Source organism: Aulostomus chinensis, chromosome 10 (assembly GCF_037954235.1).
Source record: "Aulostomus chinensis isolate RoL2024-O1b breed Wild chromosome 10, RoL_Achi_v1.0, whole genome shotgun sequence".
In the NCBI taxonomy this organism is placed as follows: Eukaryota; Metazoa; Chordata; class Actinopteri; order Syngnathiformes; family Aulostomidae; genus Aulostomus; species Aulostomus chinensis.
The window spans coordinates 20,401,529-20,419,313 of NC_141329.1; the positions used below are offsets into that span (position 1 = coordinate 20,401,529).

The following is a 17,785-nucleotide window of genomic DNA, read 5'->3' on the forward strand; positions in this document are numbered from 1 at the left end:
TAATTTGTGAGAAGACAGACAATTAATATATATGTCTCAAAGAAGTGTTCTTAATATTCACAACTAGTTTAATGGCAAAGAGAAACCCACTGCTGCGTTTTCCTGAAATGTGAACTTCATCTCTGATCATGTGGTTCATCAGTTTCTTCCATGATGATCTCTTTTCTGTCAAAGAAAGAAAACATCTATTGGCGCAACCCTGTAGATTGATGCTGTGGTTTGTCCGTAGCACTAATTGCTAAAATCAACATGCTTACACAATAAAAAGTAAAAGATCGCTCAGGCTCACAGAAATATCAATAATATAGACTTATGTAATCATGAATGAATGTATTGAAGGGAAAGTCGTGACTCCCACTCCCATGTACACACTCCCATCTAGGGCTGTGCTAATCAAACATGAAGATGTTATGACATTTTTAAACATTAAATTAAAAAAAACCAAAACATTTATGCCTAAATGCAAAGGAGACACATGTATACATAACAGATATATTAATAGATGTAAAGTGTACTCTACATACACTGCAAATACTTTTGAATCCCATACCCAAGCAAAAATGAAGACAAAGTAAACAACTGCTGTGCAGCCGACAATCCATCCAACCATCAGCAGAACGGGGAAGAGCTTGTGGGACGACGCTGTTGGACTCTCAACTAGAGATAAAAATAGAAACAGAAACAAACTATCGGAATGGTGTGGAAATATTTACTGTATTCAACTCTGGATCATTTGTTGGCTCACTCCTCTGGGCTGGTATGTGGTTTTCTTACCTCTCTTGGACATGGCACCTCTGTCCACTCTAATCTTCTTGTTGTAATGGGGGCAATGCCAGACTCCGTGCTGTGTAGAGTTGATGTTGGCATCCATCAGAGTGGAGGGGAACAAATCTGGTGGAATTAAATCCATCCTCGACTGTCCATCCGCTGCATCTATAGTAACTTTAGCATGTGCTCTTCGTACAGACATTTAATAACAACATCTTTTGGGAAGGAGACCATTCCCATTGCTTTCTTTTCTCTATGGACCTGGTCCCAGCTGTGCACGGCCCTCTTCCTGTTTGCCCCTGGAGGATCTGCTGCAGCTGAGACTGGCAACATGGTCTCTGGAGGGTTTTAGGTCTCATTCATTTATATCAACACTGTAGGACTATTTCAGAGCAAGAGGAAAACCAATAAAACGCAAGCAGGGATTTGCGTAGGGGCTATCTAAAGAGAGCCACTAACAAGTTTAGCTGGAATACTTCCACATTAGGTGAAATGGTTGTCAGATTTTATTTAGATAGCCACAGATCATAATGGACTTTTCAATCTTCATATGATGTTTGAGCCTTGCTAGCTGTGCAGAGTATGTGCTGTAGCTTACGTTTGTGTGTGGAAACAAGCGCTTGTGTTACATTGGAGCGATCAATCAGAGAGGTGGGATCACAGACATGGTCCTGAGGAGATAGAGACATGGGTGCATGCTGCCAAAAAAAGGTTGCTGTGGGCATCAAGACAGGAGTCAGGCTCTGCTTTAGCAGTAAGATTGAGGAAAAACCTTTGCAGCAGCTTTCAGCACAATGATTTTTAGAATTTTGCTTTCATGACTGACTGGAGATCCATCAAGCTGAGCTGTGACAGAGAGATATTTCAACCGAAGAGGCCAAAAGCAGGAGCAAAATCTCTGACAGGCATTATGGTTCCTCTCAGAGAGAGAAGGGGAGCTCTGTCTTTTTTAATATCAGTGGTAGATATTGGGTAGGGGGACATTTGGCTAGCAGTAAACGGTTGTAGCAGGGAGATGGGAGAAATGGAAAGAGAAACTGAGAGGAGAGCTGGACTCTCAGCTTGTCATCCTGATCTTCCTCCGGCCAAAGGCCTGTTGGCCCAGCAACCATGACTGTTCCTCCATAGTGAGACACCATAAAAAACATCAGCTTGCTGCTGCAGGCAGCTGAATACGGCGCTGGATGCGGGGTGAGGGCTGGCCCAGCTTGAACTGGGACACGGCAAGCCTTGCAGTTGGGGGAGATCAGATGACGAAATAGAAATGTTGGCTCTGGTGGATTTCTTCATTTTTTTGACCGCTTGAGGAACAAAAACTTTTAGTAGAAATCAGGTCATGAATTCCTTTAATACTCATGGACCAGAGAAAGGACCCATGCAGAGCAAAAGATCAGGAAACTATTCACAATTACTGTGGATGAACCAAATATTGACAGACAAAAAAAATACATATAAAAAGAGGTTTTACCACAGGAGTCATCTTGGGCCAATGCCAGTCATGATGATAAATTAGCAATATTCAGCAATGGAGTTTCCAGAAAAGGTCAGACATCTTTGAAAAGTTTAGGCCCCTGTGGCTTGAGTTGGCATGTGGTTAGTTTGGAGTTTGTCTCAAAATCTAAAACAGCGACTATGTGGCTCTCATTATATCTTTAACAGAAGTGACTGGAAATTAGGAACTCATTTTCTATATAATTAAATTTTCCACAGTCGAAAAACTTACTAAGGCATGAAGGGCTGCTGTGACAAAAAGAAATTTACTGTAGGATTAGGAGTTTATTGCTACTGACTGAACAAGCGATACATGACCCTGGAGTAGGAAACAACACAAAAAAAGACCCCTCCCCCCCCAAAAAAACAACCAACCAATCAAACAAACAAACAAACAAACAGATGCAACAGAATCCAAGACACTGGAAGGGTCTGTGTTTCGGTCACAATTTCAACAGGGCCTATATCTGAGAGGAAATGAGGCAGCACACCACAGGCTATTGCTCATCAAGTGAGAGGAGACAGACCAATGTAGAGAGTTGTGAATGGATCAGCGGCAAGATGCATGGAGAGGCTAGCGTCATCTCATCAGGAGGGGTAAAGAGATCTAAGATGCATTCTTCTAAAAATAGGGAGTAAGAGCCAGGTGGTACTTATACTGTGAAGCACAAACTGGAATGACTGCAGTCTGTTTCTCTAGGCAATCTTATTCATATCTCGGGGAGATGTACTTTGAATTGTGCATATTCTGTTTTTCAAATGATTCTATTTTGTTTCATTTCATCTTATGTTCATGGCTGTTGAGTATTTTGATTATAATACTTTTTTTTGAATGCCTTGCCGGCTGTACACCATAACCTATCTTGTTATCGGTTCTCTATCTAGAGAAATTGATTCAACTTTGGTTCAAACATCTGCTTTGACTCAAGGATGAACCAAAAAGATCTGGGTGGTCAAAGGTCAAGATTGCTGTCACACTGACACAAGATTTGCTCCATGCTTGCTCAGGCACCTGGTCCTGCCGATAACACCAGGAGAAATGTGATGTGGTGGGGTTTTTGAAATTTAGGATTAAAAAGGAAACAAAGCTGACCACGCCACCTAGGTTTAGGAAAGCCTAGGCCTCATTAAAAGGTTGCAGGTTCTTTTAGAATCAGGGGTGAGCACAGTTAAAAACAGTTGCGCCAGATTAAAAAGAATAACAATTTATTTGTAATAAAATAGAAACCCGGGCCCCCCAGGACCCCGTCACATTTAGTTCAGTGTTAGCTCACGAAACACCTTAAGGAAACCTTTCCAAATTTGGCTCAACTGTCCCCTGGGACTCAAAGATGCACTGATGATACGGTGGTCAAAGGTCACTGTCACCTCAAATGAACACATTGAAATGAATCCCACCATCCACTGGGTCAAAAGGATGAAATGAGAAACTTTGGCTGGTTGTAGACCAAGGTTACTTCTATTCATATTAATTGCTCATGTTAGTTCTTCTGTTTACTTCTTTTGCTCATACATCAAGAGGTAATGCGTTAACTCTATCCAGCAATAAGCCTGATTCTGAAGAACTACACATTTTTACAGTTGTGCAAATACAATTATACTGGCACAGTATGAATTACTGGGTGTTTCATGGCGCTATCTAATTAGATCCAGAACTTTGCACAACTTATGAGCAAGTTGGTCAGGAGCAACAATACCACTGCAGTTTGTTAATGTTACGCTTACAGCACAACACATATAAAGTATTACATTTTAGTTAAGGAGCCTGTGGCGTCTGGTTGGCTGATTTTTTTTCTTTTTTCTTTCTTTTTTTTTTTTTTTCCCAGACAGCTAGCATCCCCTCCTGTGCCCAGCTGCAGGTTTCAGCTTCAAAAGCAATGAACAACAGTAGGCAAGAAGGATCAGGTGGTTTAAAAGAACACAAGGGGAATGAGACGAGGGCAAGAAAGAAAGAGCCCACTTGTGGTGTAATTGGTTGAACACTTGTCTCTGACAAGGCCTGCTCCTGAAAATGACAGCTCTCCTCCTCTCTCTGACGGCTCTCATCGTTGATAGACCCCTCTTAGCTATTGCTCCTGCTAATTTTACCTCCACTCAAGCAACCTCACGTGCTCGCACACCGCCGACCATTAATACTGTAAGATTTGAGGTATCAAACTGATTCCGTGAGTACATGGAATTAACCGTTCCTTGCTGTTACTGGGGAGCGTGCAAGTGGAACCCCCACTAAAACACAATTTTGTATGAGCTTAGAAAATGATTGCAATGAGAGAACAACATTATATTAATAGCTGTAGTGCCATCCCTGGCTGGTGATCAGAATAAACACACCTGGGTTTTGCCTACTGTGTTATCTCCAAATCATCAACCTTGTACTTAATTTTCAAACCCAATGGGAAATTATATTTTTTCTCCTGCTGGACCTGATTACCTAATTTTATGTCTCTTAGTGTGGCTTAGAAATGACCCAGTGCCACTGGTGCTTGATGTAAGTGTTCATCATATTGCCTGGCTCGTGTTTGTCTCTGCTGCTGACATTTTCCCGAGACCTGCAGCAGCAGTTGTAACCAACATGAATATTGCTGGCTTACGATCATGATCTGTTCGGAGATTAACAATAATCTATAGGCTCACTGACCAGCTTCATCCTTGGTGACCTGGCACCAAGAGTAAGGATCTGTGGCCGCATGTTGATGTCACAAATAGTGACATCGCTCAGATGTGATCATATTTTCACAAGATTGTGGAGCCCAGGCAAGCTGAGGGGTGACTCTGATTGAAACATCCCAATGATCTAACATAATACTTTGTCAAAATAGGGAGCAACACACATGGTGGGCATGCATGGAGATGGCAACATTTTTTTTTTTTTATCACAATAAAACCATAGTACCATGGAGACACTGCCAAAAGCCAGCTGGTCTAGTGTAGTTTTAATACTTTATTCCACCAAAACACTGAAGTGATAAATCAAGTCTAAAGTAGGGTAATTTGGGAATTCACTTTGCAACCAGTGGAGTCGCCCTCTGGTCGTGTTTAGAGTAAAACTAATATAAAGGACTAAAGAACTCTTCAGCCTCCACCTATGTGTCTGCTACGTGTATGTCCACGCTAAGGACAATTGAAGTGGCCCCAAACCACACTGTAATTAATCACGTTCAAAGGATTTTCTGTCATCGTGCCATTTGCTTCTCTTATCTTCTTTGAACTTAACAGTGCTACCTTTTTACGATCCTTTTAAGCAATTCCTGTGTTTTCCATTGTGTTCATGAGGGTTTACTGGGTTTACCGGTGTTATCACTCAACAAAGATATACACATGCATGCTATATATCATTTTGCTACTTCAAGGCTACAGCTGACCCTTGGGGAGTGCTGCTCACTGCTATAGGTCAGATGTAGAGGATAAAGTAACCCTCTGGGACTTCAGGCGCCGTGTACGTGAAAGGTAAACCAATTGTGATGCTTGTTAGATGGCTGGACATGCACTCATGGTACTTAAGATACTTCTTGGTTAACTATATTCCCTTGCTTAATGTCTTTGTTTCTTTGCTTCATCCTAACCAAGGAATATGAAAGTGCTTGCGTGTAATAAAAAAAAACCAAAACCAAAAAAACAAGTTCATTCATACATAAAAAGCAGGTAAACAAAAGAAACCCAAACAAAACTGTTGAACTGCAAGTAAATGAAAAAAAGTAAATAAAACAGATGAACTCCATAGAATGCCAAAGTAGGAGCTGTTGAATATAAAACAGAAAAGTAAAAAGCGTGTGAAAGTGCAAATGAAAGAATGTACAAAAACACCATTAAATAAACACCATGAAAATGAATATCAAAAAGAAAACAATGAAGCTACGCGATAAGTAAGAGGGAAAACATCTTTCAAGGTCATCAGGATCTTACAAAAGTGAGCTCTAACTCTAGTTATTATTCACGTGTACGACTTGTCCTCCTGTGAGTGTTAGAGGGATAACAGGAAGTACTCACCGTGACGCTGATCTGTGTGCTGTGGCTGACCCTTGCTCCTCTTCAGCCCGCAGAGAGAAACATCATTGACACCCTGGGAGCAATGATCATTCTTCGGTGTGGTAATGACTTGCTCAGGCTACTGGTCTTTCTCTGGACCACGTAACGTTGCAGTGGAGAATTTTACCATCGCACCTTCATGTTATGGCCTTCCTTTCTGCATTTCTATTCTACAGTGCTTCATGATCCTCTTGAGATCTAAGACCCCCCCCCCCCCCCCATACAACACTTCACTGTCAATAGGTGAAGGAGGGAAAAAAAAACCTTCACCTTTCACTTCAAATATGAGGAAAAATAAATAAAATAAAGGGGAAAACAAATCAATTGAGAATAATAACACTCACATCCAAATTGAAGTTCTGTGCTTGACACAAAACAATATTTTGTGATACAGTACAATACAATACCGTGTTATAAAATACAATGTATTATGATATAATTCTACAATTCTACAGTTTCATTTGGCAGACGCTTTTGTTCAAAGCGACGTACAGCACATGCAAGAATTTATACAGGAGGGAAAATCTTAGTAAGAATGACAAAGTGCTTCAAGTTTGATTGGCCGGAAGTGCTGCCATCTAGTGGCAGAAGTAGTGCCAATTTTGTTTTGTTTTTGAATTTTTTCTCGATATAATCTAACCACAACTGACAACAACCAATAATTCAACATCAACGATACCTTTCAACATTCAATATTCAACATTGCCAGGGCTAAGTATTCATAAAGAGCTGGATCTTAAACCTTTTGACCCATTCTACCCCTGAGGACAAAGAGGAGAAGGGTCAGGTTTAAATGCCTAGGTGTTCCCTGAATGGTTGAGTCTTCAAATGTTTCTTAAAAGTGAAAAAGGACTCTGTGGATTGTATGGAGTTTGGTAGTTCACACCACCATTTGGAAACAACAGAGAAGGAGAGTTAAATAGCGATTTAGAGCCATGCTGGGCTGGGAGCAGCAGCCGTCTCTCTCAGGCGAGGCGTATCTGGCGAGAGGGAGCGTAAACCTGGATGAGGGATTCCAGGTAGGCAGGAGCCGTTCTTGTCACTGTTTTTATAAGCCAGAAGAAGAGCTTTGAAGTTGATTCAAGCTGCTGCTTGAAGCCAGTGAAGAGACATTAACAGTGGGGTGACATGCAGTTTTGGGCAAGTTAAAGACCAGACGTGCTGCTGCGAGAGAGAATGCATAAGATACAACATGATATGACCTGATAAGATATGATAAGAAATGATACGATAACATACAATATGATTCAAAATGATAAGATAACATACAGTACAGTATGATATGATACAACATGATATGACCTGATAAGATATGATAAGAAACGATGCGATAACATACAATACAATACGATATGATTCAATACGATATGATTCAATACAATATGATTCCATATGATACGATAACATACAGTACAGTATGATATGATATGACATGATACATTACGGTGTACTATGATACAATACAGCAAGGTACGATATGATACAATACAGCAGGATATCCATCCATCCATCCATTTTCTTCCACTTATCCTGTTAAAGGTCGCGGGGGGGGGGGGATGGAGCCTATCCCAGTGGCTTTTGGGCGAGAGGTGGGTTCACCCTGGACAGGTCACCAGTCCATCACAGGGCCAACACATAGAGACAGACAACCATTCACACTCACAGTCACACCTACAGTCAATTTAGAGTATCAATCAGCCTCGTCCTCTCTTGATGTCTTTGGACTGTGGGAGGAAGCTGGAGTACCAGAGAGAACCCACACAGGAACAGGGAGAACATGGAGACTCCACACAGAAAGATCCTGTGCTGGAGCCAGGACTCGAACTGTGAGGCAACAGTGCTAACCACTGCACCACCGTGCCGCCTACAGCATGATTTGATAAGACACAATATGATTTGGTAACCCAGAGTACAGTATGATAAGGTATAGTACGGTATACACTGTGGCACATTACACTAGGATATGATATAATATGATGCAATACGATGTGAGATGGCACAACTTTCTCCTGAAATGTGTTTTGCATCTCTGTTAGCCTAATTCAAGAAGATGTATTCATAGATGGCACATATGATGACATTTTCATAGTGTACACCATGCCATATATTGTACACTGAACATTTACACACATTTTATCTTAACACCACACGACACAAAATGTCATCTATTTACACTGTTTTGCATGAAACGTCTTCACATTGTTTTATCTGAACAGAATCAAATCCAGGTGATAAAATAGTGCTGTCATTTGCAAAATATGTGTATGCCTGCATAAATTGAGATCAGCTTGTGAATTAATATCTTACAGCCCATCACAAACACTCACGCCTCAAACAGGGAATGTGTGTTTGTGTTGCTGCTTGTGAGAATTATTTGTTTTCAAACTTATTCAGTGAGAAATTCTGTATTGGCATCTTGATTGCAGTCTGTCCTCACATCTATTCTCCATTCTCTCTGATAGAGAACACCCAAAAATGGATCTCACATCAGTTTGATTATCTTAATGACTCATAGCAAATACAAAAGCGCCCATTGTTAAGACTTCAATTTCTGGACGTTTTTGAGACGGTCTAATCCTTCAATGCCCCATATAATGCAGGAAACTGAATGCATCCCAGTGAAGAGTGCTATTAGAGCAGAGAACAGTACTTTTTACTGCAATTTCTAAAGCGCCCACCAACAGTATGACAATACCTCTCTGAATAATAGGTGGAGGAATGTTGGAGGGAAAGGTTACCCATCGAGTGGGGGAGATGACAGAAAACTAGGGTTACAATTGAAAACAAAGGTATAAAGCTCTGCAAGACTCTTATGATTCATTCTCCCTCACATTCACTGCATAATTATGTAAAGCCATTGATATACTGTATAAATGTAGAATTAAAACCTTTTATTTATGCTAAATCATGTCCTCAAATACATCCATTTTTAAAAGCCTGGAGATATTGTGAATCACAAAAAAATTATAGTTCTGCAGCTGCACTAAATAGCTCTTGTTGTCCACATTTTACTTTGAGGCTGAAGCAAGCTTTCGACTGGGAGGTTGCCGGTTCAATCCCCTGTACCGGCAGGATCAATTTTGGGTGGGGAGGGTGAAGAAGCGCCACTACCTCACACTCATTACCACCAGTGATGTGACCTTGATCAAGGCCTTTAAGCCTAACTGTTCCAATAGATCAGACTGTGCTTGTACTGGGTGGATGTGTAAGTGAATCAGGGTGCTCAAGACAGGGATTCTTGATTCCTATATTTTGCATGTGTTGCCATAGATTTTGAGGCATTTCAACTCATACAAATCCAAAGTGTTTGTGTTTCATCCGCAATCCCCATGTAGCTTCTCTTTTCTTCTCTAGTTGATGATTTATATTTCCTTGAATATTCACAGAAATGCTCCTTGTCAGACCGGAACTAGAAATATTCCATCCATCCATTTTCTTCCACTTATCTTGTTAAGGGTTGTGGGGGAGCTGGAGCCTATCCAACACGTATAGACAAACAACCATTCACTTTCACAGTCACACCTACGGTCAATTTAGAGTATCAATCAGCCTCGTCCCCTCTTGATGTCTTTGGGCTGTGGGAGGAAGCTGGAGTACCTGAGAGAACCCACACAGGAACAGAGAGAACATGGAGAAACACACAGAAAGATCCTGTACCCGAGTCAGGACTCAAACCCTGAATCTTCTTGTTGTGAGACAACAGCGCTAACCACTGCACCAGCGTGCCACACACTAGAAACTTTGCTAATTGGAATTCAAATTATCACTTTATTTCCCCATTTGTGATTTGCCTCCTGAATGGTCTTACACAAACACAAAATTAGGTGAGAGAGAAATTGTCAGGTTGTTTATTTGTCAAACAGAGGTCACAGCTGAAATTTTAACAACTCTAAAAGGCACTTTACCAAACATTTGATTCACAACTCTTTAAAAACTTCAAAACAGACCATCAGGATGAATTGAGACTTTTTTTTTTTCCTCCCTAATTTTCGAACAAACTAAACTGGCTGGTACCCGTGTAGCATAACCAATTCTTTATGGATATAGGTTTCCTTGGCCTTTGGGCTTCTTTTCTTAGAATAGCTGCGTAGGCTTTCTTGATATATGATGATAAAACAAAATATATGACAGGAGGAGCAGCATGGACCACTGAACCTGTCTCCACTCTCCCTGTATTGCTCTACCTCTGAGGACAGAAGCTCCTCTGCACCTCAGTCTGTAATGTAGCTATAATAAAACTCCAAACTATTATGTAGCTTCATCAAATGAAGTTTAATAGACCATTCACTTCTTTTTATTGCATTTATAAAGACTGAAATATGGTTATGTCTGTGTATAGATCCTAGTGTTTCCCCTAGGAGTCTTTATTCCGTTGCAAATATATCATGTAATGACACTGTCAGTGATGAAATAAGCCTCACTTACAGTTGTGATGCCATTCTAAAATAATGAAAGCAGAATAATCTGTGAGTGAATCTGGCTTCAGACTCTGTAAATCCTGAAAAAAAAAGTAGTACACACACAGCCTTTTTAGGAGGACGGATCTCCCAAAATATTGTTTTATTTCACAGATGGAGCTGTTACATATCTCATGTAAAAACAATATTCATCTTCCAAAAGGAATTATATCATCTATGCAGTAAATTGCCTTCACACATGACGTTCACTGTCCTTGCACATTGGCTGGAGGGTCATATCAGGCTGCTGTGAGGCTTCAACCCAAACCATCTCAGCAGATTTATAGTTAATTGTTATTCATATAAACCAACCAGATATCGGGGATCTAAATGGTTTCAACGATGCCACCTGTTGTCAGATTTATTTATTTTAGCCATCAGTGGTTGCCATGTTTCTGTACCGAGTACAGTCCCATTACCCTCATGGAAATACTTCTGACTCTTAAAGCTCCTCCTTCCCACCAGTCCCTGATCCCTGGACCAGTTTCTGACAGGGCTTTGTTTCTCACGTGTGTTCTGTGGGTTGCCCAAACGACTAATTTTACTGTGACTGGCAGGTTCTTGGTTTGCAGGTTGTCAGACAGCTGAAAAAAATATATCAAGAATAGAAGGAAAGAATTAAATAGAAAGAATTAAAATAAAAAAGAAAACCTCCTCACATCGTGATCTCATGGGTTTGCGTATCAACGACACAGCACTTTTAAGAACATTTGGTGTTCTGCTATTTATTTACGTGTCCTATTTTGTCTGCGTGTCATTTAACGCCCCCACTGTGACGAGATGGCGTCATTGGAGATGACGCGACGACTGTGTCCAACACGGCAAAGTATAAACAAACATTCTCATTTGAAATTTTAAATGTATTCTAAACGGCATGCGTAAAATAGAAAATGCATCGTTAAAAATAAGTAACGGGAAAAAAATCAAAACACAAAAATTTGTAATGAAATTACAAAAAAAACCACACTGGATCCTCACAGGGTTGTCATCCCCCCGCAGGTAAATGAAAAAGAGCCCAAATCAACAAGCTCTCAAAGCATGGTAGCCCTTTATGTTGTGTAGAGATGACCAGTTGATAAAACAAAAAGTAAAAAATAAAATTGCTGAATTGTTTTTCCTACATAAATCATTTTCTCATTTTGATTGATGTATATTTCTTACATAAAATCTCCCTTACAGTAAGTCTGTACTATATATACAGTATATATACATATTATAGCAGTATACAGTTCAAACATAACTTTTTTTTTTAGGTAATGCTTCTGTACAGTGTGGCCCATTTAATTCACTCCTCTACTTCAAGCTCAGGTTTGTGATATAAACCCACAGAGCCGTTTGCCCTTTTCCTCCGTAACATACAACAGCGCAGACTTGCAATGAAGTCACAGTATTGCAATGCTTTCCTAATCTCTCTATTTAGTGAGGTAACTCCTCATGTGACCCTGGCAGGTTTGACTTTTGTCATTAAATGAAAACATTTGGTCAACGTTTGTGGCTTTGTGACATTTAATACAAAAAGTCAGCGATGACGAGAGAAGAACCTGACTCCCCCTGCCAGCAGTGCTGTCATGTCTCAACGTGTCCGTCGTCGGTGTTTCAAGGAAATACATTCCACATTTGTACTGTCATGTTTTCTCATTCAAACCAAATGACTTATTTAACTCATAATGGAGATGATCTCTTCTGGTTTCCTTAATTAAATTAAATAAATGTTGCTATGATCTGAAGGATTATACTTTGGAATGAAAGCGAGAGACAGACCATGCAGAGAAATCCGTCATCCTCTCTTAAAGTCAGAGAAATTTGTAAAAGTCATTTCATATTTAGCCTAATATCACAAATCTCAGCTTTGCCTCAGGGGGTGTTGAGTGTGTGTGTGTGTGTGCGTGTGCGTGTGCGTGTGTGTGTGCGTGTGCGCAGAATTTATCATCCTCTATCCTTAAACACTCTGCCTGTTAAGATAATTAGGAATGTTGAAAGATAAGAAATAAAAATGCAAATGATAAGTTGAGTAAACATGGATGGAAATCAAATAAAACAGCACTAATAAGGTACTGCTGTCTATCCTCACCTTTACCGTTACCTGACGGGAGCTTCTGACCCGTCTCTGTTCTAATTTATGTCTCAGTCCAGGGAGGAACAACAAATCAATCAGTGCTGGATAATCAAAGCTGACTGGAGAGCAGCTGTAGAAATTCAGGGAGATTTTAGTTTGTTGTTGTAGGGAACAGCCCATTGTGATGTTTATATGTAAAGGCCTCTGAAGTATAAGGATTGAATTAACCAATGACAGCTGGGATTACTACAGAGTGGACCTCAGAGACCCTTGGCCTCATCTTTCCAGCTCAGGTCAGAGCAGCAAGGATGTTGCTGCCTAATCCCATTCAGATCTTCATTTAGACCATCCAGGGAGTTTTGTGACACATTTACTAATTCAGTTCAGGTTGTTTGAGTTCTTCTGTGTGTGTGTAATCACTGATGGGATTTATTGGGAGACGGGTGATCCCTTGTGTTGTTCCCTTGTGTTATTTTAAACATATAAGCCTGTATCATTAAACCCCAATTTACAACAGCACAAGGGAACAACCCTCTGTTCTTCCCGAAGGTCCAGACCGCCTAAATAATCAAATAAATTATAACACACAAGTACAAAGGCTTTACATCTGTGCGGCTGTCATATTGGGACGGGGCATCCATCTGTCCTCGTGGAAGTATTTCTATAGAGGTACAAGTAGGAAGTCTGACCAGAATTAAAATCATCATCAATTTTCAGTAACTTTTCAATTCATCAATTTGATTCCAGTCCATCACAGTGTCATCAGGAGCAATTAGGAGCTCAGTATCTTGCTCAAAGATACTTGGACATGGTCACCGGGGGAAGTGAGGATTGAACCAGCGACCCCTCGATTGCTAGAAAAAAAAACCAGACAGAACAACAACAAAACCATATTTGTTTCTTGAGCACGAGCCTGATAAATCAATGAATCTAGAGTTAATACAACATGACTTGGCACCTCCCTCAATGGGTGAGAGCAATTCTCTTTTATGAATTCCATTTGTCCTTTTTAAATATCTATCCACTCGTATGAATTATTTGTCTCTTGGTCTGATGCTTTTTGGAGAGAGCAGAGTCGCACTTAGCATTCAACACCGCTGAATGATGATACTTTATTATTTCCCATTATTTCAGTGGTTCGACTGTGTCTATTTTTGACATTTTTACTAAATGTAACTGTGTATTTAGGGGAACGACATCTTCATATTTGGCTAATACATAAAATTACAGAAAGCTAAGTGAAAATGCATTCTGAGAAAAAAAGTCATCAGACACATTAAAATCAAAATGCAATTATATGACAGGATGAATGACTTGTGTCACCAAAGGCCCACTGCTACCACCTGGTGGTAAAAGGTAGCAAGATTTTAAGGAAAACCTTTAAAAACTTGCTTTAACGATAACTATAAAGTAATTATTCATATATTTACAGCCTGCTCTTATATGTAGGTATTTCGTTCACCTGGCAAAAGGGGACACAAAATATTTTAAATAAATACATAAACACGTAAAGAAGGATGTGCTAAAACTTGTCAGCTCTGGACATGAGATGTTTTCTTGTGTTCTTTTCAGGCCTAAAAAGAATTAAATAGCACTTTGGTGCAAAGATACAACCCAGCAGTCCATAACTAGATGCGAGGATAGCAAATACCTCCGTAACTGTTGAGTACTTCCCTGGAGAGCTGATATATGCCGGTATAAATGCGACCCACACTGCACAGAAAATCAGCATGCTGAAGGTGATGATTCTGGCCTCATTGAAATTGCCGGGGAGTTTCCTCGCTAGGAAGGCCAACAGAAGGCAGAGGCAGGCCAGGAGGCCAATGTAGCCCAGGACTAAACCGAATGCTATATACGAACCTTCATCACACAGGAGAATAACTATAGCACTCTCACGAGGTATCAGCTGACGTGGAGTGGGAGGAGCAACTACCAGCCACACTGCGCAAATGATTACCTGGGAAAACAGACATTTGTTTGGTTGAATGAATTCTTACTATTAAAATTACATTAAGAGTCAGTTGTCCTCACCTGAATCAGTGTGCAAAAGGTGATAATTGCTTTTTGCTGTGCAGGTCCAAACCATTTCATGACATTACTGCCAGGAAGGGAAGCTTTAAAAGCTATTAACACCACGATAGTTTTCCCCAAAATACAAGAGATGCAGAGGACAAAGGTGATGCCAAACGCTGTGTGACGCAGCATGCAGGACCACTCAGAGGGTCGGCCGATGAAGGTCAGCGAACACAGGAAACACAGAGTCAAGGAGAAGAGCAGCAGGAAGCTCAGCTCAGAGTTGTTGGCCTTGACAATCGGAGTTGTTCTGTGATAGGAGAATATGAAGACCACCACACCGGTACAGCAGGAACCAATGAGGGATATAGCCATCAAAGTGACGCCCATGGTGTCGCTAAATGAGAGGAATTCCACTCGTTTGGGGACACAAGCTGTCCTTTCAGTATTGGACCAGAACTCTGGTAAGCAGCGAACACATTCTATGGCATCTGAAGAAAAGATTTTAACGGTCAGCTCTAAATGTCAGACAGATTTTCAATGGAATACAGGAAACTTTCCTCACCGGTCTGATTGCTAATCTCCCCAGCTGTACAGACCACACAATCATGGCAGCAGATAGGGAAGTTAGGTCTGATTGCCTTTCGGGTGCCTGGCTGACAAATGTTGCTGCATACTGACAAGGGGACCTATGCATCAAAGGAAACACACACTGCAATGGTCTTAATTCAATCATAAAATGTATGAATAAATGCACTGATGCAATTCACAAAACAGCATTTAAAAAAAAAAAAAACCTACATTGGTCTGATTGCCATTCCATTCAATATTCTGTTCCTGGATTTGGAGTTTTTGTCCTCCAAATGTGTTTGTTTCATCAAACCTGCCGATAGTGACAAACTCAATTTCCCCACTGGGTCTCAGCTGCCAGTTAACCAGGTCATACATTGCTGCGGGGTCACCATTCTCATCAAACTTGATTTCTTCACCAAACGAGTTCAAATATTTCACCCGTTTAACATAATGGAGCAGCTAAGAGAAGAGAGTGCACGTCATCTGGTGAGATTATCAGAAATCACAGATAATGTCAACTTTAATCTATCAGATTTGTAGGATTACCTGCCATGGCTCTATGTTGTCTGTATCTGGACAGGCCTGCAGCATAAATGGCCCTCTCCCTTTTTCACAGCTTCTCATGCTCTTCAGCGCATAAACGATAGCATACACAGCCTTATAAACATTGTAGGAAATCCTTAGCTGTGACACATCAGAATAGATATTTGATACATTCCTGAGGTCTTCTGCTCCAGAACACGGTGGTTTACCTCCACCACCACGTTCCTGACCCTCCCCCAGGCTGCACTTAAATACCTCTTCCCAAAAAGGTTTTACAAAGGGGTCTTTAAGGGCCTCTGAGCTGGAGGGATTGAGGCGAAGTAAAAAGTCTTGCAGTCCCGGGATGCGTGCACGCCGAATGGCAAACCCCATCGAACCCTGGAGGATGGGATGGTACTTTTTTGGAGTGGAGAGTACAGCAGCTGTGCTCCAAGCCTCACTGGCCAACCACTGTATCCCGGTGAGCCCCTCCCTAGGATTAACAGACATACTGATAGGAGTTTAGAAGTTGCAGTGAATTACCGAGTTTGTATTTCTACAAACTTAATGAACTCTAAAGCTGAAGATTACAAACAACATGTCATGCCTGAGTGCTTCATCAAACAGTGCTGCTGCGTCTTGCTCTACAGCAAACACCAGAATCACTGCAGCCCTGGAGGAGTGGATCTTGGAAATTATCAACGAAATTGCTGTCTGTTCTCGGTTCTTAGGGATGATTTCATGGAGGGCAACACAAACTCCTAACCTCCTAACCTGAGGAGGTAATAAAAAAACATATTTTATTACAGCTAAACAATAAAAAATAATTAAAAACAAATGCTGGTAAATTATTTGCCCACCTCATCAGCAAATATGTTTGCGCCACCACGGCCGTACGCATCATCCCCTGCAATCACACCCACCCACGTCCAGCCAAAATGTTTGACAAGTTGTACGAGTGCATCTACCTAAAGAAACACACACACAACATGGAAATCCGGACATGTTTGTGTGTTTACAGATGGCATTGCACTGCAACTAATCTGAGTGAGTCAAACCTGGAAGAAGTCACTGGGCATCGTTCTTAGGAATGCTGGAAACTTCTTTTTATCACTGAGACAAGCGCAGCTGGAAAAATAGCTAACCTAGAAGAAAGAAATACACACGATAAAGGAATCTTCAAAATGAGAATATACTATGGAATACGCAGTGGTGTAAAGGCTATTGTGCGGTGCCTCAATCCTCACCTGTGGCACATTGAAGACTCCCAAGAAACGAGCCACTACCAGAGACTGAGTAGAGCCTCCATCCCCGATCACTGTTGGTACAATCTCATGACAGCTGCTTTCTCCATGCATCCTCCCTTTGCCCAGTGAACCATTCGCACTCCCCATTAACTCCATGGTAGCTCTGAGAGCCTGATGGGGAGTACTGCACGAATCATAGATCTTATAGCCCAGTGTGATGTTGGGAAGAAGTTCCCCATCTCTGTTGATCTGCTCAACGGCAAAAATCATAGTCTGCATCCAGCGATATGTCCTAAAGTTAAATCTGAAAGAAAAGGAATGATGTCTTGACACTCAAAAACAACAAAATTCAACATCACGTATTGTAGTTTTGAATAGTACTTGAGGTCTGGTTAGGAATATTACCTGGTGCACTGAGTAGGTGGAGGCATGGAAGTAAAAGACAGATGAGGCTCCTCCACCATATCATGAAGAGAAAAAAGCCCCCCCAAGATAATGTCTCCCTTTTTCTCCAGTGCAGGCAGAGACATAGAACCTGGGATTACTTTACATTGTTGGCTCTGGTCCTGCTGGGATTTGTTGGGGAAAATCCCCCACAACAGGATACTCAAAAGTACAAGATCTGTCCTTTG

At 41.0% G+C, this 17,785-nt stretch overlaps 1 protein-coding gene and 1 long non-coding RNA gene across 2 annotated transcripts; both read right to left on the bottom strand.

Moving 5' to 3' along the window:
- Positions 1–37: 37 nt before the first annotated feature.
- Positions 38–954, bottom strand: LOC147254804 (uncharacterized). Its single transcript, XR_015118068.1, has 3 exons — positions 775–954; positions 551–657; positions 38–165 (listed from the first exon to the last, which is right to left on the bottom strand). It is a non-coding gene; the product is annotated as an uncharacterized LOC147254804 (long non-coding RNA).
- Positions 955–14,320: 13,366 nt separating this feature from the next.
- LOC147254805 (extracellular calcium-sensing receptor-like) lies at positions 14,321–17,785 on the bottom strand. Its single transcript, XM_086215212.1, has 10 exons — positions 17,559–17,785; positions 17,154–17,457; positions 16,965–17,051; positions 16,767–16,874; positions 16,514–16,680; positions 15,931–16,399; positions 15,613–15,843; positions 15,377–15,500; positions 14,830–15,302; positions 14,321–14,755 (listed from the first exon to the last, which is right to left on the bottom strand). Exons 1-10 carry the CDS (start codon positions 17,681–17,683, stop codon positions 14,321–14,323), a joined length of 2,523 nt encoding a protein of 840 aa, XP_086071338.1. The 5' UTR covers positions 17,684–17,785.